This window comes from Miniopterus schreibersii, assembly GCF_964146895.1.
Source record: "Miniopterus schreibersii genome assembly, chromosome: 3".
NCBI lineage: Eukaryota > Metazoa > Chordata > Mammalia > Chiroptera > Miniopteridae > Miniopterus > Miniopterus schreibersii.
Genome location: NC_138103.1, coordinates 67,430,609 through 67,456,523, shown reverse-complemented (window position 1 = coordinate 67,456,523; position 25,915 = coordinate 67,430,609). Strand labels below are relative to the sequence as shown.

At 39.2% G+C, this 25,915-nt stretch overlaps 1 protein-coding gene and 1 long non-coding RNA gene across 2 annotated transcripts in view; one reads left to right on the top strand and one right to left on the bottom strand.

Annotated features, from left to right (window-relative positions):
- Nucleotides 1-15,713, bottom strand: part of ANKRD31 (ankyrin repeat domain 31) — a 91,300-nt gene extending 75,587 nt beyond the window's left edge. The window contains exons 1-5 of the mRNA XM_081131930.1: nucleotides 15,400-15,713; nucleotides 9,537-9,610; nucleotides 6,105-6,214; nucleotides 5,155-5,195; nucleotides 862-938 (exon numbers count right to left, since the gene is read on the bottom strand). Of these exons, the coding sequence (XP_080988056.1) occupies nucleotides 862-938; nucleotides 5,155-5,195; nucleotides 6,105-6,214; nucleotides 9,537-9,610; nucleotides 15,400-15,503 (406 nt within the window). The 5' untranslated portion in view covers nucleotides 15,504-15,713. The remainder of the gene's footprint in view (nucleotides 1-861; nucleotides 939-5,154; nucleotides 5,196-6,104; nucleotides 6,215-9,536; nucleotides 9,611-15,399) is intronic.
- Nucleotides 15,714-15,811: 98 nt separating this feature from the next.
- LOC308554213 lies at nucleotides 15,812-17,604 on the top strand. Its single transcript, XR_013998367.1, has 2 exons — nucleotides 15,812-16,221; nucleotides 17,542-17,604. It is a non-coding gene; the product is annotated as an uncharacterized lncRNA (long non-coding RNA).
- The last annotated feature ends 8,311 nt before the right edge of the window (nucleotides 17,605-25,915 follow it).

The window sequence follows — 25,915 nt, the reverse complement described above, 5'->3', positions numbered from 1 at the left end:
GATCGGCCACCTCCTGCATGCCCCCCAATGGAGGTGGAACCCGTAACCCAGGCATGTGCCCTGACTGGGAATCAAACTGCGATCTCCTGGATCATAGACTGATGCTCAGCCACTGAGACACAGCAGCCAAGCATTTGTGGTCAATTTAGCATTCCATTTACAGGTTCACAGCACCCATATAGCTAGTACACAGTAGGCTTAATAAAATATTTGTTAACATATGAATAAATAATATTACAGATCAAAATCTAGGCACTAAGAGTGCATGCAAGAATTGGTGATGGGCATAAGTAGTACTACTATTGCTGTATTAGCAACAAAGCAGAAGACAGAGCTTTTAAAATTTAACTTTTTCAATTTCAAGTTACCATGTTCTTGTGCCCTTTTATTATAATGCCAGGTTTCATTGGCCACCAAGAATATTTACTACACTGTCACACAACATACATAACATTCACTCTGGAGGAGTTACTAGGAGATGCCTCAAAGATAAAGACAGTCATCCTCTAATACAGCTGAACCCAAGGTAAAGGCCTGTGTGACTGCCTGTCAAGAAAGATATGAAATACATAATATTGAGAATGATATGAACAGGGAAAACAAACATTGTTTTCAAATTTGAATCCCAAAATTACAAGTCAGAAGAGCATTTGGAGTAGCAGGTATTGATTGCACTTAAGATGCTCCTCATATGGGCAACATTATGCAGCATGATACAATGTCAACAGCAACACTGATTTCTTACATAAAAATGTATGGTAGCAATGCATAGTAGAATAGTCCAGTTGTAAATAAATGCATATCTAATAAGCCTTCTATTTTTAGACTAAGACTAATTTACTTTATATAACTAATACATACCTTGAATGCTTTCGTGGTTCAGTGAAAGTTCAGTTTGGGGAGATGACACAATGAACATTGGACAACTTTTTCTGGTTCTAAAACATGTACCAATTAATAAAGAAATAAAAATTTTAAAATGGAAAGAAAAAACACTTTTTCATTCAAATATAATTTAAATTTTTTTGTTCATTTAATCAAAATAGGATTAAGTTGTTTTTATTGCTACATTATTCCAATTGTTTTTACAATTACTACCAATTTGTTTTGTTTGTTGTTGTTTTCTTGTTTCCACTTTATTGAGAAATAACTGACATATATCAATGTTTGAGCTTAAGGCATATAGCATGTAGGTTTGATTTACATATATTGTGAAACGATTACCATAATAGATTGAGCTAACATCTATAATCTCATATAGATAAAATAAAAAGAAAAAAAAATTATCTTTGTGATGAGAATTCTTAGAATTGTTAACATTAATATTTCAAGTGGTTGCAAAAATGAAGGGGGGAGCTGAAAATGTAATGCATGAGCTTCAGGGGTATAAACATGTTAAACTACATTTAGTTCTGAAAGTAACTGTGGAGATGACTGTCTGTCAAATAGGTGGGGTCAGGAAAAAAAAACTGGTCCTGAATTATGTAGCTTGGCTGTCTAAATTCTCAAATACACTGAAAGCTTGTCATTATAGTTTAAGATGTAAGTGAAAGTCATTATGACATTATTCATTATTGTTGTATTTCACAGTAGGCAAAGAAAAGACAGGAAATACTGAAGGGAAGAGGTTGAAAATGAAGTAAAAGTCATGCCTAATCTGCAACTGTGATCATCTGCCCTGGGATAATTAAAAGTTCATTGAAGAAAAGCAACCAGTTAAATTGTTTTTTCCCAGTCTAATTTACTACACAAATACAATCAAGATCTCTTCCTTTAAAAAAAAAAAAAAAAAAAAAGCCTTGGTCCTGACTGGTGTGGCTTAATTGGTTGAGTGTCATCCCATGCACCAAAAGGTGGCCAATTTGATTCCTGGTCAGGGCACACGCCCAGGTTGCAGGTTTAGTCCCGAACCATATGGGGAAGCAACCAATTTATGTTTCTTTCTCTGTCCTTCTCCTTTCCTCTCTTTCTAAAATCAGTAAAAACATTTTTTTTTAAAAAAAAAGAAAAGCCTCTATTTTCAGCTGTTTTAAGAGCAGTTGTTATGCACCAGACACATCTACCTTAACCCTAAGCAAGAATAATAAATTAAGCCTGGCCGGTGTGGCTCAGAGGTTGAGTGTCGACCAATGTACCAAGAGGTCACTGGTTTGATTCCTGGTCAGGGTACAAGACCAGGCTGCGGGCTTGTCCCGCAGTATGGGGCATGCAGGAGGTGGCCGATCAATGTTTCCATCTCTCTCTCCCTCTCCTTTGCTCTCTCTCTAAAAATCAATAATTTAAAAAAAGAATAATACATTGAACATTCTATCCTGCCTAAAAACAGAAGTAGTCAATATATGCTATCTTGAAAATGGAAATAAAACTGCTCATATAAAATAATTTCCATGAGGCAAATAGAACTGAATGCTGATATTTTCCCCCTAAAATGTGATTCTTTGAGAAGAACAAGCTGATTTACAACAAAATAGAATCATAGTTTGAGTCAATAACATAATTTTTCTCCTTAATTACAAAGGAGAACTTAACACCTAAGTCTAAAAATAGAGCAAACTTTCATCTAAATTATTAAAAAATAATTATTTATATTAGGCAAGACTGCAAACAACGTACATATCTGATAGTAGAGGAATGATGAAATAAATTATAGGACAGTGAAGTTATACAGTAAAACATTGAGACCATTAAAATTCATGTTTATAAAAAATATTAATGAGAAAATAATTATGATAAACTGTTACTTAAAATTTAAAAACAGGATACAAAACTATCTGCAGAATGATCCCAATTCTGTAGAAAATATGAACAAACCCAAAAATATATAGAAAGCCTAAAATAAAATGTAACAAAATGTTAACCATGGTTCTTCTTGAGCAGTGAGATTATGGATGCTATGCTAGTCTTCCTTAGTCTTTTCTTTTTTCTATTTCTGTAGATGAACTTATATTGCTGATACATTCAGTAAAAGGTTTTTTTTTAAACAGTGATTCTCAAACTTTTTGATTTTGGACTCCTTTACACTCTTAAAAGTTACTGGGAAACCAAAGAATTTTTGTTTATGTGCCTTATATTTATTTATATTTACATATTAGAAATTAAAATGGAGAAAAATTTTAAATAATCATTAATTTTAAAGTAACAGTAATAACCTAGTAACACATTAATATTTTATGAAAAATTATATTTTCAAAAATGAAAAAAAATTAGTGAGAAAAGTGGCAGTTTCATTTTTAAAAATCTTCCTTAATATATGGCTTAATAGAAGACAGCTGCCATCTCATACCTGCTACTGCTTTCAATCTTTTTTTATTGTTGTTAATCCTCACCCAAGGATATTTTTTCCATTGATTTTTAGAGAGAGTGAAAGGGGGAGAGAGAGAGAGAAACACTGATGTGAGAGAGACACATTGATTGGCTGCCTCCTGCACAAGCCCAGACCAGGACCAGGAATCAAACCTGTGACCCATCAGTGCTCGGGCCAATGCTCTAACCACTGAGCAACACTGACCAGGGCTGCTTTCAAAGTTTTGCCATATATTCTGTTTGACATATGTAACAATAATCTGGTCTCACACAGAAATGCAGTTGGAAAAGAAAGAAGTATTTTAGTAGCCTTTTTGGATAATTGTAGATATTCTTTTTGATATCACAACAAAATTCTAAAAGCAATAACTTCCTTAAAGGTTTCTGAAAATGTAGAAACTGAAACAAAATCAATGAGCTTTTTGTATTGTGTTACATTATAACTCATTGGTATATTTGCACTTTGAACAGATCTTTTATCTGTGCCTGATTTTGTGACATCATGCATTGGTCTTTTAGAAAATACTGAGTTATATAAACCTTTTTTTTAATATCACCCAAGGATATGTTTTTATTGATTTTTAGAGAGAGAGGAAAGGAGAGTGAGAGAGAAACATTAATGTGAGAGAGAAACATCGATTGGTTACATCCTGTAACACACTCCAATCAGGGATTGAACCCTCAACCTACATATGTGCTCTGACTGGGAATCAAACCCATAACCTTTTTGGTGTATGGGATGACGCTCCAGCCAACTGCGCCACCTGCCCAGCGTGAGTTATGCAAATCTTACATACATTTTATTATAAAATATCAAAAAGATCACCTTTGTAAATACTATCACTGATCTCACCAGAAAACTTTAATATTAGAAAGCTATCAAGGTCAAGGTGGTAGACACAAGTTTTACTAAACTAATTTTCTCTTGAAAGCTTGAATTTTTTCATTGGCAACAAATACCATTAGCCATTTTCCTTGAAGTGACTGGCTTACTTCATTCATTTTCAAGAAAATGTCTGCCATATATCCAAGTGTGAATAGCTAGTTTGTCTGTTAGTTATATTTTCAAGTTAAAGAAAAAAAAGTGAGGCTAGTCTTCTTACAATGCTTACAACTCAAACAAGTGCTCTCCTTAAGACACTTCAATATGCATAGAAGTACTTTAAGGATACTTACCACTTCATCAGATTTAATAAAACTAATAATTTTTCTGCTTCAACAAATGCATTAAGTGAAACTGGCTCAGTCTTTTGTTTTGTTTTTTAAATGCTAGTACATGGCAGTGAAAAACATTATGACTACTAGTGCTATCTGGTGCCACTGCCCTGATTCCTACCTAGGGCTCCAGAATTTTACCCACTTGCTTCAGCACTCTAAGTGCAAATGTCAATACCATGAAATAGGCAATAATGTGCTGGTATTGTTATGGAAATAATTTCCACCTCACAGACCCTCTGGAAAGAGTCTCAAAGATTCCTAGGGTGTCCACAGACCATACTTTGAGAATCATCGTTTTAAAAGAACTGAAAGGATAAAGTCTCCTCAAGTACAATAGTTTTTGAAGTCTAAATTCAGTAAGCTCTACAAATTCTTCTTTCATGCTACGCTTTAAATTCCCTTTTAAAATAATATTAATAAACAAAATCAACTTAATCTGATTCAACCTCTCTTACAAAATAAAATTTATTGAGAGTATTTGTAAAATAATATATATTTATGCTGCTAAAGGGGCAATTATTTAAAAACATAATTCTAAAACATAATTTCTTAAGAAAATGAGGACTCATTTTAGATGTGCAAAATGACAAAAAAAATCTATAATATAATAAAGCCAAAAATTAGTATGCTTACTGTAACAGAGTTTGATCTTGTTCCATTTCATCTTGAGGTTGCTAGGGAAAAAAAGCAGTAGTTTTTTCCAACTGATGAATGCTAACCCAATGCAACACACTAAAAATTTAACATTTAAGGTAATTCATGTTATTGTTTCTTAGCATCTTTTTTTGTGGTAAAAATATATAACATAAAATTTAGCATTTTACCCATGTACGGTTCTGTGGTATTTTATACATCCACAATGCCGTGCAAGCCTCACCCCCACCCATCTCCAGAATTTGTTCGTCTTCCCCTACTAAAACTGCACGCCCAAAACCCTGACTGTCCATTCACCCCTCTCAGCCCTTAGCAGCCACCCTCCTCCTTTCTGTCCCTATGAATCTGACTACTCTAAGTTGCTCATATAAAAGAAATAAAACTATATTTGTCCTCTTATGACTGGTTTACTTCACTTAGTAGAATGCCTTCAAGATTTATCAGTGCTGTAGCATGTATCCATATTTACCTCTTTTTTAAGGCAGAAGCATATTCCACACATGCACTCACACACACAGGACGACAGAAAAGCCTTTCAGTGGCCCATACCTCAAATTCTATCACACAGGCTAGTACCTTCTTCACAAGTTTAAGATGACCTCTGACATATAGTGGAGAGGAAAATGTAATTATTATATTCTAATTTAATCTCTTTTAACATTCTGTTCCTCTACCATATCTCTACCAGAAAGAGAAAAAAACAAAGGAAAGAGGGAAAAGGAAGTATTTTAGTACCTCCTCCTAAAACAACTGTCTTTCAATAAATTTGCAGCAAAGAAACAGAATGACTAGCTAAAAAAAGGAGAAAAAAACTAAAAGAAAAAAAGAAGCAAAATAACAAACAAAATTGATCATTAGTAATTTGTCACTCTTTGAAACAGTATTTCCAATTTTTTATAAGTATGTATTTAATCAATATACCTACACACCTGTAAGACTGCATCCCCACTAAGAACAGGCATCGTCGTCTTTTTACTTATTTGCTCCTGTGGATCCTTTCTGAGCTTGAACCTAAATTGAATCTCAGGAGAACGTGTGCCTAGAATGAAATATAATCACAGTCATTCATAACAGTTTTATTGCTCTGCTTTGACAATGACCCAAGGATTTAAAGATAGTAAAAAATGTCATTAAAGATCATTTTGTAAATTATAATTTCCTAACTGCCACTTTTATGTATTATGGTTTTTAGCTTATTAATTGAGAAGAAACATATATGCTACATTGAATAATAGTTGATATTTACTTTTTTCAGGATGAATGGTGCAAAGGCTATATATGGAAAATTATGTAGACTTAAATCCCACTAGAAAGAATACTTCCTTTTTTAAAAACTTCACTTTAGGTCTTTTAAAAAACCCATGATGCTAGTATAAATTCAAGAAAAGTGCAAGTTTCTGTTACAAGATGGCAAATGGTGCCCATATTTTAACTTTCTTCCCTTCCCAGTTCCTAAAAAGAATCCAAAGAAATGATTAGTTTTTTTAAAACCTGAAACAGCAATGGTAAAAAAAAGGAAATATACCCTCTACAGATTAGAAGATGAAAACACAATGAGCCCGGCCAGCGTGGCTCTGCAGTTGAGCATTGACCTATGATCCAAGAAATGGCAGTTCAATTCCCAGTCAGAGCACATGCCTGGGCTGTGGGCTCAATTCCCAGTATGGGGAGTGCAGGAGGCAGCCAATCAATGACTGACTCATTATTGATGTCTCTCTCTCTCTCCCCTTCTCCCTTTCTCTCTCTGAAATCAATAAAGACATATTTTTTTAAAAAAATAAATGAAACAAAACAAAAAGTGGGAAACAGACATATATATTTAGGAATTTAATATGTAACAATATGGTATTTTAAACAGTGGCACCAAAAAGAATTATTCAATAAATAATATTGGGAAAATTGGTTAACCATTTGAAAAAATGAGCTTAAAAAACTATCTTCCCATATGCCAAAATATTCCAAAGAGATTATTTGTAAAAGCTTTAAATATAATAAATGGAAATAAAGATAAAAGAAAATATCTTTATGGTCTTGAGATAGATGAACTATTTCTAAGTTTGAAAAAACTAATAAACCCTAAAAAAACCCAGCAGATTTTACTATATAAAAACTTAAAACTTCTACAATACAAAATATATCTTGAATAACATGAAGACATAACTAGGAAACTGGGTAAAACTATTTGCAACATATATATGACAAACTTTTGTTATCTTTAATATGTTAAATGCTCTTACAAGTCAATAATAAAATAATAATTAGGAGATATATGGTAATTCACACCAAGAAAAACCCTATGAATGGTCAATATTAAAATATGCCTAAATATTCTTTAAAATGCAAATTAAAATAATCAGATACTTTTTACTTATCAGTTTTGTAAAGACTGAATATGTCTTGTGTTGAATCTAGAGGTGAAAAGCCATCTTTTTTAGGAGACAATATATGTCAAGATCTGACACATGTGAGACCCTTTAAAATCAGAATATATTCTTTAAAAGCAAATCTAATTTTAGCTAGTTATTTATTCTAAAGAAATAATTTAAAAAGGAAATAATCAAAAAAGTAGGCAAAGACATTAGAATATTCATATTTGTTACAATACTAAGAAACATGGAAAATATAATCAATTCATTAAGTAAGGGTACACTCATACAAAATAATATGTAGCAATTTAAAAGGTTGAGGTAGATAAATATAACAAGAAATATACTACATAGTACAATACCAATTATGAAAAGAGATATTTATGTTGGCATATGAAAGTCTAAAAGGATATACAAATACTAAATGCTGGCAATTGTTGGGAGTGGAATTATAGGGAAGAACAGAGGATAGGACCTTTCATTCTCTACATAATTATGTACTATAAAAATATTTTATAATTTTAATAATTAGCAAAAATAATAAAGGTCTATCCATTTGGAAAAGGAAATAAAATTTAAAAACTTGGCTGGAATATTAAAACAGACCCCTAACTTTTTCCTACTGGCACTTTACACTTCAAAAAATACATCCTGGAGACCAATATTACACACTGTCTTTTCCAATTGCAAGTAAGAAAAACCACTCCCAGATGAAACTGTAACTTGCTGTTGGGGTATCAGGTGAGGCAATGTATAGCGAAAAGACTTTGCAAACTATACCAAAAAGATCTTCATGGTATTTAGGAAATTTTTCTTCTATTCTACACCTATTTCCAGACATCCTCCAAAGTGAAAAATACTCAAAGGAAGAAATAAGAAAAGGAAATAACCTACCATTTAAACAGCTACAGCAGAACCGATCTTTTTGAACAGTAACAATTAGTGATAGACTTTTCTACATGCCATTTAAATTGATCTAGAAGTGGACTCAGGAAGTATGGAGAACTGGTAAGTGAAAGCCACTTTTTAAAAATAGATATATAACTAGACTTATTGTGTGACAATGTTATCTGCACTAATGTAATAGACTACATTAACTAGACTTATAGTGGTGATCATTTCACAATATATAGAGTGTCCCATAAAAATGTATACACACTTTAACAACTGATAACTCATTTAATTTTGAAAATGAACTGTAGGTTAATAAACACTGACTTTATAATTATTCAAAGTATGTAAACATTTTTTGGGACACCCTGCAGATAAATGTTGAATCATTATTGTAACAATATGATGTTATATGTCAAGTGTACTCAATAAAAAATAATAGAATAAAATAAAAACAAATAAAAAATATTTATCAAGGAAATCTGTAATTTAATTTTGTGTGAAAGAATCAGACTGGTGCCCTGGCTGGCATGTTCAGTGGTTAGAGCATTGGCCTGAGCACAGAAGGGTCTTGGACTCAATTCCCAGTCAAGGGCACATACCTTGGTTGCAGGTTTGATCTCCACCCGTCAGGGCACGTGCAGGAGGCAACCAATCAATGTGTCCCTCTCACATTGATGTTTCTCTCTCCTCTCTCTCTTTCCCCTCTCTCCCTTCCCTTCCACGCTCTCTGAAAAGCAATGGAAAAAATACCCTCGGGTGAGGATTTAAAAAAAAAAGAATTAGACTGGTTATTAAAAAGTACTATTTGCTTCCGCAGGTAGGCAGCTTCTAGAGTTAAGCTGGAGATCTGGGGGCAGGGGGAAGAAGAGCTATCTGAGTACCACTTCCATAACACTGTTGTATAAACATCTTCCAGAAGTTACAACCCCCATTGCTGTCCTCAGTAACAGACCTTAATAGACCTTAGGGTCTATTACAGACACCTAAAAGAAACTAACTCTGTGTAAAGTTAAAGAACAAGACTAAATATAAAAGGAAACATTAATGGAATAACACCTGGGAAATTAAATGGACTACTTAGTAAAAAGAATTACTTCTCACCTTTGCATATTCCACTTATATCAGGATGGAGACTGAACTCAGATCTAAGAGATGTGTCTTGATCAAAGAGCAACCTTTCAAATACCAAAAAGAAGGTACAGATTATTATAATGTTTTCTAAACAAAGACTAACAATTTAACTGTCGGGGTTTTTTCCTACAGTTTACTGTCAATTTTATTTTGTATTGGTTTCAGGTGTACAGCTTAGAGGTTAGACAAACATATACTTTACAAAATGTTCCCCTTGATATTTCCAGTGTCCAACTGGCACCATACATAGTTATTACAATATTATTGACTATATTTCCTATGCTTTACTTTACCTTCCTGTGTCTATTCTGTAACTACCAATTTGTACTTCTTAATCCCACCACCTTTTTTACCCAACACCTCAACCCCCCTCCCATCTGCATCTATAAGTCTGTTTCAATTTTGTTAGTTTACTTTGTTCTTTAGATTCCACATATAAATGAAATCATACAGTGTTTGTCTTTCTCTTATTTCACCAAGCATAATTCCCTCTAGTTCCATCCATGCTGTTGCAACAACAAATAATCTAGTTAAAAAATGGGCAGAGCCTGGCCAGGCATGGCTCAGCGGTTGCGCGTCAACCTAGGATCCAGGCGATCGGGGTTCGATTCCCGGTCAGGGTAACATGCCCGGGTTGCGGGCTCGATCCCCAGTCAGAGGTGTGCAGGAGGCAGCTGATCAATGACTCTCTTTCATCATTGATGTTTCTATCTCTCTCTCCCCCTCTCCTTTCCTCTCTCTGAAATCAATATATATATATATATATATTTTTTAAAAATGGGCAGAGGATCTGAATAGACACTTCTCCAAAAAGGACATATGGATGGCCAATGGACATATGAAAAGATGCTCAATGTCACTATCTGTCAGAGAAATGCAAATTAAAAACACAATGAGATATTACCTCATACCTGTCAGAACGGCTATTATCAACAATTAACAGGTGTTGAGGATGTGGAGAAAGGGAACCCCTCATGTACTCTTGGTAGGAAAGCAGACTGGTGCAACCACTACAGAAAATAGTATGGAGTTTCCTCGAAAAATTAAAATGGAACTGCCTTATGATCCAATAATTCTACTTCTGGGGATTTATCAGAAGAAATCCAAAACATTAATTTGAAAGAATATATACACCCCTACCTATGTTCATTGCAGTGGTATTTAGAATAGCCAAGATATGAAAGCAGCCCAAGTGCCCATCAATAGATGAGTGGATAAAAAAGTTGTGGTACATATATACAATGGAGTATTATTTGGCCATAAAAAATGAAGCCTTAACTGTCATTTTTATTACATCTAAACTTGTAAAAATTCTTAGTTATACCACTATTAATATGTTGGGATCTTAATTCTGAGATTAGGTTACAAAAAGACACTGGGAGGCATCCTGTCTCCCTCTCTTATTCTCTTGCCTCTGTACTCTCAGGGAAGTCAGCTCACCATGCTGTGAAATGCCCTGTGGAGAAGTCTATGTGGCAAGAAGGTAAGGGAGGCCTGCAGTCAACAGTCAGAGATGAACTAAATGCCAGAGAGGAACTAATTCTTAAAAACCATCCTGCAGAAAGCAGATCCTTTTCATGAAGCCTTGACATGATGAATGCAGCCTTGGGAGTCCTTGAGCATGATGACCTAGTTAAGAAACTCGTGGATTCCTGATCCACGGAAACTACAAGATAATAATGTTTATTGTTTTAAGATGCTAAGTTTTGAAGTAAGTTGTTATATAGCAATGGAAAACTAATAAACAGATTGTAGTCACATTTCCCCAACTGTCTCTTTTTACAGTTGTTTTATTCAAATCAGGATCCAAAAAAGGGGCACACTAAATTCAGTTGCTATGTCCCCTAAGTCTTTTTTTAAGTCCATAAATTACCCCCAATCTTTTCCACCCCTTTGCAATTTATTTGTTGAAGAAACTGGGTTGTTTTTCCTGTAGGGTTTCCCACATTTTAGATTTACTGATTGCATGTCATTAAATATGTTTCTCTGTCCTGTATATTTCCTGTAAACTGGTTATTAGATCTAGAGGTTTGATCTAACTCAACCTCAGTTTGGGGAAGCATATGTGTTCTTCCTACAGGAGATAATAAAGTGTATGTTGGGAAGGGCAGTCTCGTGCATGCTATCTTTCAACCGCCTTTCAGCCTTGAGCCAGGAACACTTTCTTTCAAAGAGATAAAGAGTCCTCTCAGGTTGCACTGGACCTCTTACCTTGTGTGGGAATATCTTTCCCTGTTTCCGATTCAATGTGTATTCCTTTGATCTATTTAAGTGTGTGTCACAGGGCACCTGGCCAAACCCACTACTGTATCTGTTTTGTGTGGGGAGAGAATGAAGTTCTTCGTTCTGTGACACAGGAAGGGTTTGTGCAGGCCAAGGGTCCTGTGTCAGCTGCAGAGAGATGGCTGCCCAGAGAGGACCAGTGCCCACTACTAAAGCTAATCTTTTTTTTTTTATGTGAGTAAAGTGTTGTTCCAGCCAGTGCTTTACTGCACTGTGTTTTCATCAGTGACTCCAATACCAAGATACAGTGAACAGAAGTGTCTGGATTTCTACTCCTGGTGATAGGCAACAGATGCACTTGCTCAACAAGACGGCTGTAACTCATTTTGTGGTGTTAGTGACTGTTGATGATCATTGCCTAGGTCTATTCGTTATTAGGAGTATATAAAATGGTGAAATTCTACTTTATCATTTTCTTCATTTACTAATGGAAGTACTTATTTTTTAAAATATGTAAGTATTTTAAAAATACTACACAATTACTTTCCATCAAGCCTCTTAACTCAACCAGGTTACTTAGGTAGTGTGCATAGGAAAGGTAAAATAAATGCCTGCTTCTTTCTCTTTCATTAGCAGTTTTCAGAATATTGAAATAAGTTTTTAAAGACCATTACAAACTCATAGACTTAAATCCACTGCTGTTATAGTTCTTATCAATGCTCAAACTGTCTTATTTTTAGCTAGTGAGAGCCTCTTCAAAGTGGCTCATGGGTTGTTTGACATGAACCCATTTGTTATATACTGAATTGTGTCCTTAATCCATAATGTAACTACATTTGGAAACAGGGCCTTAAAGGGGGCAATTAAGGTTAAATGAAGTTATAAGGGTGGGGCCCTAATCTAATATGACTGGTATCTAATAATCTAATTAGAAGAGAGGGGACACCAAGTATGCATGCACACAGAGGAAAGACTGCAGAATTAATTAATAAAGCTTCAGGCAGCTGGGAGACAATATCAAAAAGTCTAACGTTTATGTCATTTAAAGTTCCAGAAGAGAAGAAATTGGTACAGAAAAAAATATATGAAGAAAACTTCCCAACTTTGGTGAAAGACATAAATTTACAGATTCAAGGAGAACAGTGAACTCTAAAGAGGAAAAACACAAAGAAAATCATGCCCAGACACATCATAATTAAACTACTAGGCCAAAGATATGGGGGGAAAAGAAAGCAGACAAAAAAGATGAAATATTACACATACAGGAATAGTGAATTAAATTGGAGGGGGGCTTGACTACAAAGGGGAAGCACAAGGGCATGTTTTTGGAGTGATGGAACTGTTCTGGATCTTGATTGTGAAGGTTGTTTTAAGATTCCATAGTCAAAATGTTCCCTGGACACCAAAAGAACAAATATTCCTGTGTATGTATACATAAAGAAGCCAGAAACCTGGGTATCATCCTCCATGTCTAATTAACTGCCATCTCCTGCCAAATTTACTTTCCAAAGGTTTCTCAAGTTGCCCTTTTCCCTCCATTCCCACTGTTTCTTCTTGGTTGGGCTCTCATCATCCCAGTCTGTTACTACTTTGACCCCAAAGCTAAGTAAGCTCTTGCAAAAGGTGAATAATCCCTTCTCTAATTGTACCAACTTTAACCCTGGAAGCTTGCTAGAAATGGAGAATACCAGACGCCACCAGAGAACTCCTGAATTGGAATCCACATTTTAACAGAATTCCACAGTGATTTATAAGGGCATTAAAATTTGAAAAGCCCTAGTCTAGGGCATGCTAGAGTCAACAAAAATCTGATTATGCTACTCCTCCATTAGCACCTCACAAGCACCTGACCTGGACACATGCAGGATATATGAGGCCTTAGAAGACCTCACCCTACCTTCCTCTCCAGGCTCAACTTTCGCCACTCCCCACCTCCACATTTAGCACTTCAGCAAGACTTAACTATACATTCCAACACATATAGCACAGTGCTATGACCCACAGCTACACCTTTACCCATACAGTTCCCTTGGCCTAGAACATTCCTGTTCATCTGGCTAATTCCTAACCGATCTTCAAGTCTCTACTCAGAAATTAACCCTAACAAACGTTGCTGACCACCTAGATTGAGATAAAAGACCCTCTGTGCTCCTAACGCACACTGTTCACATTACATTGAAATTATCTGAGCCCTAGCCGGTTTGGCTCAGTGGTAAGAGAGTCAGCCCTCACTGAAGGGTCTCGGGTTCGATTTTGGCCAAAGGCATATATCTTGGTTGCTGACTCCATCCTGGCCTGGTCCGGAAGCGTGCGGGAGGCAACCAACTGATGTGTCTCTTTCACATTGATGTTTCTCTGTCTCTCTCTCTCTGAAAAGCAATAAAAAAATATCCTTGGATGAGGATTAAAAAAGAAGAAGAAATTATTTGGCATGAAACAGACTGAGGAATCTCAGAGGGAAAGCAGGGAGGATGAGGGGGAGATTAACCTAAGAATTTACATGCATATATGCAAAATCCACAGACAAGAGACAACAAACAGTGTGGTGAAGGCCTGGACGGGTGGAGGTGAACAGTGGACGGGATCAATGGGGGGGGAAAATGGATATCTGTAATACTTTTTTTTTTTTTTTAATATATCTTTATTGATTTCAGAGAAAGGAAAGGAGAGGGAGAGAGACAGAGAGAAGCATCAATGATGAGAGAGTCATTGATAGAGCCCGCAACCAGGGCATGTGCCCTGACCGGGAATCGAACCCTGATCACCTGGATCCCAGGTCGACGCTCAACCGCTGAGCCACGCCCGGCCGGGCTGTAATACTTTTAACAAAAAAGATAAATTCAAAAACAAAAAAGAATTATGTTTCTGTGTCTTTCCTGGCCTGGAGATTTCTTAAAGGCAGTGGCCTCATCTCTTCTGTCTTCTCCCTGAATCTAGCACTGAAAGTGAGGTATGTTCAGGAAGGTTTTGATGAACTACCGGCTTTTTTTTTTTTAATTTTTTTTACGTGTCTATTGATTTCACAGAGTGGGAGAGAGAGAGAAACATCAATGATGAGTCATTGCTCGGCTGCCTCCCGCACGCCCCCTGCTGGGGTCAAGCCCTAAACCCGGGCATGTGCCCTGACCAGGAATCGAACCCGGGATCTCCCGGATCCCAGGTCAATGCTGAACCGCTGAGCCACGCGGGCCAGGAAACTACCGACGTTTTTTGATTCTTATAAAATCATCCGCTTCCAGTTTGGTGGTACCCAGTTCCTCCATCACACATTCTTCTCCCGAAATTATGTTAACCGTCTCCTAGACCTGAGCTACGAGCTGCCTGAGACAAAATGCACTGGAGCTGTTTCGCCCTAGGACATTTTTGCCTGTGCAAAAGGCCTTAGGGCCCCAGGATGAGTTAAGGCTTTTTTTAATGCCATAAAGCCAGCTACTATAACGCTCATTTTGCCCTACGTTGGGGGGCTGTGGCCTCGTTTGCTTACGAGCTCTTAGCTCAGCCTGGCTGCCCCCCAGGGCCTACCTACGTTGGCCCGGTAACAATTTCTACTCTCTCAGGGCGCCCCGGCGCCTGTGCCCACTTCCCCAGCGCCCGCGCTGCCGGTGGTCACCTCCTCCAGGGCAGCTCCTCTTCTTCCAGGTCGCTCTCCGTCACGGACCCCTCTATCACCGTCTCATCGCTGTCCCAGTCTGCGGCCTGCGCGCCTTTCTCCATCTTGGCCGCGAACTCGGAGTCCTTTCTACCCTCCCTCTCCAACGCTCCCCTTCCCGCAAAAAAAAAAAAAAAAAAAAAGACACTAAGCGCCTCTTTAAAAGGCGAGTTAAAAGTAAAATTCGTCGCTGCAGCCGGGCGTGCTGAGGCGACAGGCGGAGGGGCAAGAGCGTCGTCGTGGGGGCGGCGGTGCCTCCTGGCTGTCGCGCCGCGCGCCGCGCGCCGCACGCCGCACGCCGCCGGCAGGGGGAGCCGCGCGCCGCACGTCAGAGCCGCGCGCAGCGAGCTGTCGGCCCCGGCCTCGGGCTCCCGGGGCCGGAAGTGGCGGTGGCGCGCTGCCGCCCGGGCCTCGCGGGCTGTGTGGCACCGGGCCCGCTGCCGCGCTGCTTTCGGGTTCTGTCGCGTCCCCTAGGCGGGGTGGGGACTGAGGTTGCGGCGGCGAGGACGGGAGAAGCGGCGGAGCAGCCGACGGACCGCAGGCCGAGCACGGGTAATGCCGCTGGCGGGGAGGGAGTCCGGGGACGCGTTGCCTGCAGGCCACCTGGTGCTCGGAGACCGGACCCCGAAAGGACCGTCAGCTCCTGCCGGCCGGGCCCGGCGCTCAGCCCGCCGCTCTGAAGCCGGAACGCTACCTTAGACGCAGGTGCTTCTGCAGTCCACCAAATGCTGCCTTTCTTTCCCCTTAATGCCTTTGACATGCCCTCCCCACGTGTCCCCGCAGGTAGGCCAGACAAACATTTATCAGAAGTTTCAGATCACCAGCTAACCTAACTGATGTATACTGTATTTGTATTTCAACCTCCAGCTCTCTGGTTTCCCTGTAATACAGATTGTGTAGGAAAGGCAAGAGAAAGGCTTTCTCTTTCCATTAATTTTTAGAACAGTAGTGGTGCAGCCTGCAATAGTAGCCAGTACGTTTTTATATAGTTGATATACTTCAATCTCTTTAAATGTAACTAATTCAAAATAAAGCCAAGTGGACTTCCTAAGGAAGGAGAGGAAGATTGAGAATACGACAGACCCCTTCTGTATATGCACCTTGGAATCCCCAGTGTCTAGCACATACTGGGTCTTCAAAGATTTGTGAGCAAATGGATGGAACTGGGGCTTTCTGACTCCCCAGTTCACTGCTATTTCCATTACATGGAGTGGCTTTATCACTATTTTTATTATTTTACTATTCAGATCATATTTTTTTCCTAAAAAATGTCTAAGTTTTTGAGAAAATGAAGGGTCTTTTGGGAAAATGTATTTTAAAATACTTATAGGAGACTTGGTGGAACACTTTAAAAGTTTATTTGGGGGAATATTACTTAAGGAAGTAGAGACATTATTGAGGAATTCTTGAGACAGTAAGGTGGTAAGCAGCAAATATAGGTTAAGGAAAGGGAGGACTTGTCCTATCAGATATCAAAATGTATTTTAAAGCTCTATTAATTAAAATATTATATAGCCCAGCCAGTGTGGCTCAGTGGTTGAGTGTCAGACCATGAAACTGGAGGTCACTGTTGGATTCCAGGTCAGGGCACGTGCCCCGGTTGCAGGCTTGTTCCCCAATTGCGGGAAGAGCAGGAGGCAGCCGATCAATGACTCTCTCTCATCATCAATGTTTTTCTTTCTCTCTCTCCCCCTTCCTCTCTCTCTAAAATCAATAAAAATATTTTTTTTTAATTTCCTCTTATGTAACAGTAAAGTCATTAAGAAACAGTCACCTGTCAGCTTGCATAAAAAGAGTTTGCCAAAACAGATAAATACTACAAAACAAAAACACAACCTACACAAATCTCACTGTTGCTGCTCTTAAACTGTTTGGAAATCTAATAGAACTTGGCCTCCCCTCACCTCTACCCTGCATCACTATGGAGGGTTCCTCTCTGGTTCTTTGGAAGGCATTGTAGCTGTCCCCTCCAACATGGCAGGAAAAGTATAGCCTTGATGGATGTTTACAAAATGTTAGATAATCAAAATTTACACTATAAGCCCATTATGGGAAATATATGCAACCCCAAAGAATCATGTATTTTTCTTTTAAAATTGGCAGATGAGGAAGTACACCTGGATGGAATTTAGGAGTACGTAAGAAGATACGGTATTGGTCCACACAGAATAAAAAAAAAGATAAATTGGACTTAGCTCAAAGCTCTCTATTACTTTTGGATAACATTGTTTATCTTTTGTTTAAAAAAAAAATGTGTGTGTTTCCTTAATATCTTGGTTTTGAAATTGCTATTGTTTAGATTTATAGCTAAAAAAGAAGTCTTGAGTAACCCAACCATCAATTATTGGTTGAGTAGTAAAAACTATTGAATGTAGTCTTTGTTTACAATCCTGGGTAATTAGTGCTCCCTCTCTTCTGTTATTAACTCTACATTTCATATAAACTAGTCAGAGCTGGTACAAATAGTACCTCTTGTCTTGGTCTCAGTTCCTTGTCTCTGTCTGAGTTCAGTGACAGACAAGTAAATCCATTATTACAATGTGGTATGTTAAATGGGAGGCATTTAATTCAGACTGGGGCCTGGGGCCTGGGGTGCACAAATCACAGATGTAGAGTTTCACAAAATGACATCTTTGAAACCAATTTAAGAAATGGAACTTTACCAGCACCTTGAAGCCCCTTCCCACACTCTAGTCCCTCTCCAACTTTCATAAAAGCACTATCATGACTTCTAACAGCATATATTTGTTTGCCTGCTTTGAAACTTCACATAAGCTGAATCATACAGTATTTACTATTTTGTGTTGGCTATTTTGGGTTCAAAATTATGTTTGTGAAATTTACCCATATCGTTGCATGTAGTTGTAGCTCATTCGTTCTCATTACTGTATAGCCCATCAGTAGATGAGTGGATAAAAACGATGTGGGACATTTACACCATGGAATACTATGCAGCTGTAAAGAAGAAGGATCCTTGTATCCTTTGGGACAGTATGGATGAGCCTGGAGAGTATTATGCTAAGTGAAATAAGCCAATCAGAGAAAGACAAGTACCACATGATCTCACTTACACGTGGAATCTGAAGAATTTAATAAACTGATGAACAGAAATGATTCAATGACATGGAAGCATGGATCAGGCTGACAAATCTCAGAGGGATGGAGGGGGGCAGGTGGGTGGAGGGGGAGAGATTAACCAAAGAATTTATATGCATAACCCAAGGACACGGACAATGATGTGGTGAGGGACCAGGGAGGGGGCTCGGGTGGGGTAGGGTGGAATGGGTCAATGGGGAGAAAAAGGGACATCTGTAATATTCTGAACAACAACAAAAAAGATAATACCTAGGCCTCAGTTGTGTTTCAGCTCCAGGCCCAGAGAGGCAGCGAAACCAGAGAAGTGGGCCTGTGGCTAACTCAGGACCAGATACATTGACTCATTGACTAACAACACTCTGCCCTGGCACTGACCAATCAGTGGAGACTAGGACCCTGAAAAAGCACACCTGGAAAGCTGATGAATATTCTGTTGAGACACTCCCGAGACCTCCCCTAAGATTTCCACCTGCAAGAGAGAGAGAAATAAGTTCAGGACAAAGGACCCAGTGCGTGCTCCCCACCAGGGGAGCACACCAGTGCATTTCCATCCTCCCACCCCAGGTGACCCCAGGATACTTGCAACCAGGGGAGCAATGGGCAGCGGCACCTCATCCGGGGCTTACTCCCTGAACCTGTCTCCAAGGGCCTTTTCTCTCTGACCTCTCAGTGAGCCAGAGCAGCCCAGCCTGGGTTCTCCTCTCGCTTCTATTCCCTTTCTTGTTTGACTGTCCCACGTATATTTTTGCTGCCATCATAGACCAATACCCTTTGACTCAGTGCTCTGTAGCCCTTCCCTTTGGAAATCCCCATCCCCTCTTAAAAATTTAATTTTTCTTTATTCACCCATCTGAGATGGCTCTTTAGCCTGCCCTCACACCACCGACCATTAACCTTTCAGTAGTAAGTGTGTAAACAACTAAAGTATATGGGCAAGATAAGGGTTATTTTTAACAAGGTCCATTTATACAGGTTTCTCTAGGCTTCAGCTCCTTATCTCTGGTGATAAGAATGTTCTTCTCAACCAAAGTATTTATACGCATATATGCACAACCCAAGGACACGGACAATGGTGGGGAGAGGGACTGGGGAGGGGGATGGGACGGGGTGGAATGGGTCATCGGGGAGAAAAAGGGACATCTGTAATATTTTAAACAAAAATTTAAAAAATTTTTTAAAATAAAAAAAAAGAATGTTCTTCTCTTGGTATAGGGAGGGCATCTTTTACAAGGGAATTTTATCTCCTGCTTTCAGAAGGAAAAGGAGAGATTGAAGTGCCCTTCTCGCACCTGCTTTTCTTTACATGCCTGTAACTCAAAACAGTCCTTATGCCAGAGTGGCCTATTTAAGGGGCAGCATATTCTTCCACTGGAAGCTCCAGCAGCCGTCTTGGAGCCATGTGTCAAAGGCCCACGAAACTGTAGAGGTGCTATCCCTAACACTGTTGAGCTGCTGAACCAAAGCTAGTAACCACCTACCTCCAGATTTCTTATATGAGAGGGGGTGGAAATGTTTAAGCCTCTGTGAATTTGGTTCTCCATTACCTGTAGCTGAAATGTACCATAGAAATGAACACTTGAAACCTATTATAATCTTATTAACCAATGTCACCCCAATAAATTTAATTAAAAAAATGAAATTAATAATGCAAAAGCTACTCCTTCATAAAGATTGATTGTTTCCCTAGTGCAGAGAAATACTTCCTGGTATTTAGGCAGTAACTCAAAATGAAAATTCTAATAGTTCTATGCTGCCTTCAGTTGTTTTCTAATCACTACACGTCTTTCCACAAGTTGAAGTCCCTAATCATGGAAACCATATCACCCACCTTATTTAAAATTTCTACAATCTTTGAGTAAGTCTGGACAGTCAGAAAAGCGCTTTGTAAATACAATATTCTTTTCATGAGGCACTAGAGCTCCAGATAAGGTACACCCTCAGAATCTATAAACATTTCCGGAAACAGTTCCCTTTGAAACCAAACGGAAAAACTAATGTGATTCACTACATGCAGAAGTTACTCCGCCCAAGAAAGAGCTTAGAGATGTGTGACTGCAGAGAATATAGTCATTGGCCAAAAGATTAAGTTGGACCTACACATCACACTACAGCCAAGAATAAACTCCAAGGAGATCAGAGATCTTAATGTAAAGAACAAAACCAAACAAGTACTACAAGAAAACAGATGAATTCCTCTATAACCTGGATCCGGGGAAGGCTTGTGACCTATAATTCAAAATCCATTTGTAATAAAAGATGACATTTTTTAAAAACAAACCTTTATGTGGCAAAAATTACCGGAAGCAAAATCAAAAGACAAACTGTAAGAAACTACTTGCAAAATATATCACAAATATTGGGCTAATAGTCATAACAAGAAGCACATTTCTAATATAATAGCAGAGAGAGGAGCAACAGTGACATAGAGCAGCGATTTTCAACCTTTTTCATCTCATGGCACATTAACTACTAAAATTCTGCTGCACACCAAAAATATAATTTTTGCTGATCTGACAAAAAAATAGGTATAATTTTGATTCATTCACACCAGAATTCAGACAGCTATTGTTGTGCTGGCTGTTGTCATTATTTTATTTGACAATCTAAGGGAAAAGAGGTCAGTGCCCTTGACTAAATAGCCAGGTACTGCATGTTTTCAAACTCTTGAGGCACCCCTTGTGCCTCTTGCGGCACACTGGCTGAAAATCACTGGATTAGAGCAACCCTGTAGGCAAGCAGGAACACATTAGTATTTGCTACCTAACTCCCATTCACTACCTAACTCCCATTCATTTTAGGATTTAATAGTTAAATCTTGCCCAGCCGGCGTGGCTCAGCTGTTGAGCATTGACCTATGATCCAGGAGATCAAGGTTCGACCCCTGGTCAGGGAACATGCCCAGGTTGCGGGCTTGATCCCCAGTAGGAGCCCTGCAGGAGGCAGCTGATCAATGACTCTCTTTCTCATCATTGATGTTTCTATCTTTCTCTCTCCCTCTCCCTTCCTCTCTCTGAAATCAATAAAAACATATTTGGGGGAAAAAAGTTAAATTTTATGGGCAGAAAGTTTGGAATGCTTAACTATCTGTAGACAAGCTCTTCCAATAGTCAGGGGGTCTCAAATGTGGTGTGCATAAGAATTTCTGTCCATATAAAAACAAAATATGCACACTTTTATGAAATATAAAGAGAATTCAAGAATATTTTTATTCTGACATTTTCCCTCCTGGCATGATTTTTAAAAAAAACAATGGGCTTTGAGATCCTGATGGAGTTCCTTTTTTTACACTGATTTTAGACCCTAAGTCCCACAAGCCTCCTCTGTCTGACAAAGATGAAATTTTGAGATATCAGAAACATTGCAACTCCACCTGTATGTATCAGTTTCTTCAGTTCCTACTTAACTGCCCATCAGCTTTCTTGTCCTTTCCTTGAAATATTTTAAAAAAAAATCTTCATTGATTTCAGAGAGAGGACACCAGTAGGGAGAGTGCAGGAGGCAGCTGATCAATGACTCTCATCACTGATGTTCCTCTTCCTCTCCCTCTCCCTCTCCCTCTCCCTCTCCCTCTCCCTCTCCCTCTCCCTCTCCCTCTCCCTCTCCCTCTCCCTCTCCCTCTCCCTCTCCCTCTCCCTCTCCCTTTCTCTCTCTGAAATCAATAAAATATATTTATTAAAAAAGCAGTAGAAAAGATATCCTCAGTGAGGATTAAAAAGAGGGAGAGGGAGAGAAAGAAACATCAATGATGAGAGAGTCATTGATCAGCTGCCTCCTGCACAGCCCCCGCTGGGGATCGAGCCCACAATCTGGGCAAGTGTCCTGACTGGGAATTGAACTTCAATCTCTTGGATCATAGGTCGATGCTCAACCACTTAGCCACGCTGGCCAGGCTCCATTGCTTTTCAGAAAGAGTGTGTGGGGGGGGGCGGAGAGAGAGAAAGAGAGAAAAATATCGAAGTGAGAAAGACACATTGATTGGGTACCGCCCCCACTCGACCCAAGACTGGGGCTGGGGATCAAGCCTGCAACCAAGGTATGTGCCCCTGGCCAGAATCAAACCAGGGACCCTTCAGTCCAAGGACTGACAACTCTAACCACTGAGCAAAACTGTCTAGAGCTATTGCATCCCAGTTTTTATCTGTTTTTGCCTTTGGGAAAACCCAAACCAAGATGGTCTTGTAAAGGAGAAATAGGATCTAATGAAGAAGAAGGTTGACATTTTAGACTCAGTTCGACCTGCTCGAAAGAACAGCGGACCAGTAGGAACTGTCATACTTAAGCAGGAAGAGGGTGGGAAGGAGGGCTTCTGCTATATTTAAGGCCTGCCAAAATCAGGATGTCTTCCTTCTCTGTACCAGACTACACTTCTCTCTTTTTCTTTTTTATCGGAATGAGAAGGGCACCTAAAGAAAGAGACCAGCCAAACTGTTTCAGTCAAGCAATGGTCGGATATTACCATCCATAGTTTGAGCTCTTTACCGAAATTGGGATTACCTGGTGGTCCAACCAATCCTAGATTCCAAAAGAAAGATGGTTCCCTTGGTGAGGATTAAGGTAAAGACACACAGCTTTGTCCACAGCCTATAGCCAAGCTTCTGTAGAGTTTCCATGGCAACTGTTTCAATAAAGGGCTAGGCAAGGGAGGGGCTGTCCTGGCTGCTTTCATTACAGTCTTTGGGGCAAAAATTATTGGCTCATGGTGACATCATTTGTAATTTTCTTAACGTTCCTTGGGGTACATGGGTCAAATTCCTTCCTAAATTATTTACAGTGACATATATTTCAAAATAACAAACAAGTGGGACTTCTGCCCAGACAGGCATTGAACAGAGTTTTTGCAGATGTTTTATGTTCTCCCTTGGAAAAGATGAGCAGCCTATCTTTCTGGAGGAAGCACAGAGACCTTAGGAATGCCTTCCTTGAGAGCAGTGGGTAGGTTGCTATTCCCCTTCACTTTCCAAGAGACGGAAGAATTAGGGATGCTAAGATCCAGCTAAAAGATTTTACCTAGAACATCTCATAACATGCTGTCATTGAAGTAGTACAAGTTACCCAAAGCCTAGAGTATGTAAAGTGGAAGGAAAAAAGTAAGATTTTAGAGATAAGCCAAGGCCAGAAGACTTATCAGTGCTTGCTGGGCCCCAAAAGACATGGGCTTCAGAAGCATCAGTAAGTGTAGCTTAGTTCAGTACTGCTGAGACAAATGTGGAAAGAGCTGGAAACCTTTTCAGGGAGGCAAAACTCACAGGCCTAAGAAATTTCAGAGTGGGGGGCAGCAATTGAGATCACACTAGGTATTAAAAATGCAGAGGAAGAAGCAGGGTATCTGGATTATGAGGAAATCAAGACCATAAGCTGGTGGGAGGACACTGTAACTCATTCATTCAGTGTTACAGGTGTTGGAGATAGAGAAATGAATAAGAACAGTGAAGCCCTTTATTCTAAAAAGCAGGCCACTTTGCTCGTTTCCCAGATTATGTCCTTATGTTGGAGCACTTGTAACATCATATATTTTTGGTGAATTTAGCTAAAAGTCAACTCTAGGTGTTAATGAGAGTTCCAAGCTAATGTTTATAAAATATAGATCTTTGATCTTAGGTTTATATCCTTTTTTATGCTCCCAAAATCTTGATTGTAAAATGGTTTCCTGTTTTTGAGTTAAGTGATCAACAACTATATTGGATACTTACTATGTGCTCACCCAATATGGGTGACACCATGAAAAATATAGAAGTGGGAGCTTTTCTTCCCTTTTAAACTGGGAGCATTGTGCCAAAAATAAAGATTACATTGCTTAGCTCCACTGCTGGTAAGTATGGCCTTGTACTTCTGATCATTGAAAAATAAAATATGAGAAAGGATCTGACTCAGCTGGGAAGGGCCCCTTCTTTGCCCTTCTGTATTTATTTTGCTCCTCTTGAAATGCAGATGACGACTGGATGCCCTCTTTGACAATAAGGTGACCCTGAGGGTGGAAGATACATGCTGAGGAGAGTGGAACAGAGATAGAAGGGTCCTGGAGAGCATCTGTGGCTGCAATGCTAATCCTAGACAATTTATCTCCAATTTCTTTTACCTAAGAAAGAATGCTTATCTTGTTGAAGCCACTTTTCGTTTAGCTTTCCTGTTACTTGTAGTCAAATTCATTGCAATCTCTAGCAGACCAAGTTAGGGTCCTATACCCTGTTTGGGCCACTTTTACCCATAGGTGACTAATTCTGTATTTAAAAAACTGCCTACTTCGTACAGCCCTGGGCAGTTGCTCTTTGCTTCTGCTTCAATAGGGTGACTCAAGAAAGCTGAGCAGAGCTCCCTTGGGCTACTATCCTTGTTTTCTCTTCACTCTGGCCTGGTGAAATCTTACCTATTGCCTACCAGGTTTCCCCCACCCCCACTCCAATCATAATTCCCTCTGGTCTCTCTCAACTGGGAACTAAACAAAGCTAGAGAGAGAGGTTGGAACTGGGAAAACGAAAGCAAACAGGAAGAAGGGAACTGGAACTTGACAATGAGCTGGATCCAGCCTTGTATTAAATGTCTCATTTCACTCATATCAATTGAGACCATGACCAGGTTTGTTATTAAGGGAGAAAAAGGAGTGCTCACACTTGAGTCAGCATTTTATCTCCTTTCTTGGTCTTTCATTGTGTACCGTCACCTCAGCCAAGTATCCCTGAGAATCTCAGGGATGGACGCTCACTCCTCATTATAGATAGGCTGTTTCTATGTTGTGTGAGCATTTTTTTTTCCTGAGGACAGTAAATCCCTTTTTAACTTTTTATTTATTTTTCAATCCTCACCCGAGGAATGAGGATATTTTTTCCATTGATTTTTAGAGAGAATGAAAGGGAGGGGGGAGGGAGAAAGAGAGAGAAACATTGGCATGAGAGAGACACCACATCGATTGGTTGCCTCCCACACATGTCCCCACTGGGGGCAGGGATCGAACCTGCAACCCAGGTATGTGCCCTTGACCGAGAATTGAACCTTCAACACTGGCTCACAGGCTGACGCTCTAACCACTGAGCAGCACTGGCCAGGGCAGTAAATTCCTTTAAAAGAAAAAGAAATGTATTCCAGTACAGCTCATACCTACTCCCCAACGGATGTACGAAACTGGGGAAAGGCCTACAGAGAGGAATGCGGAACTGAAGAAGGAAACAAAGCCATGGCTCAATGGTGGAAGCAGGCTCAGTGGGCAGAAGAAATCTCTCACTGTGTGTACCAATGAAAGGCCTTTGCTCCTGACTTCAAGAGAAGCTCCAGCTACTGATTTCAGTTTAGGAAGTTTTAGGAACACGAAGAAGCAGAATTTCAAGTTTTGCTACTGAAGTAAAGTAGCAAAAAGAAGAGGAATCACTAAAACTGTTAGCTCACGTAA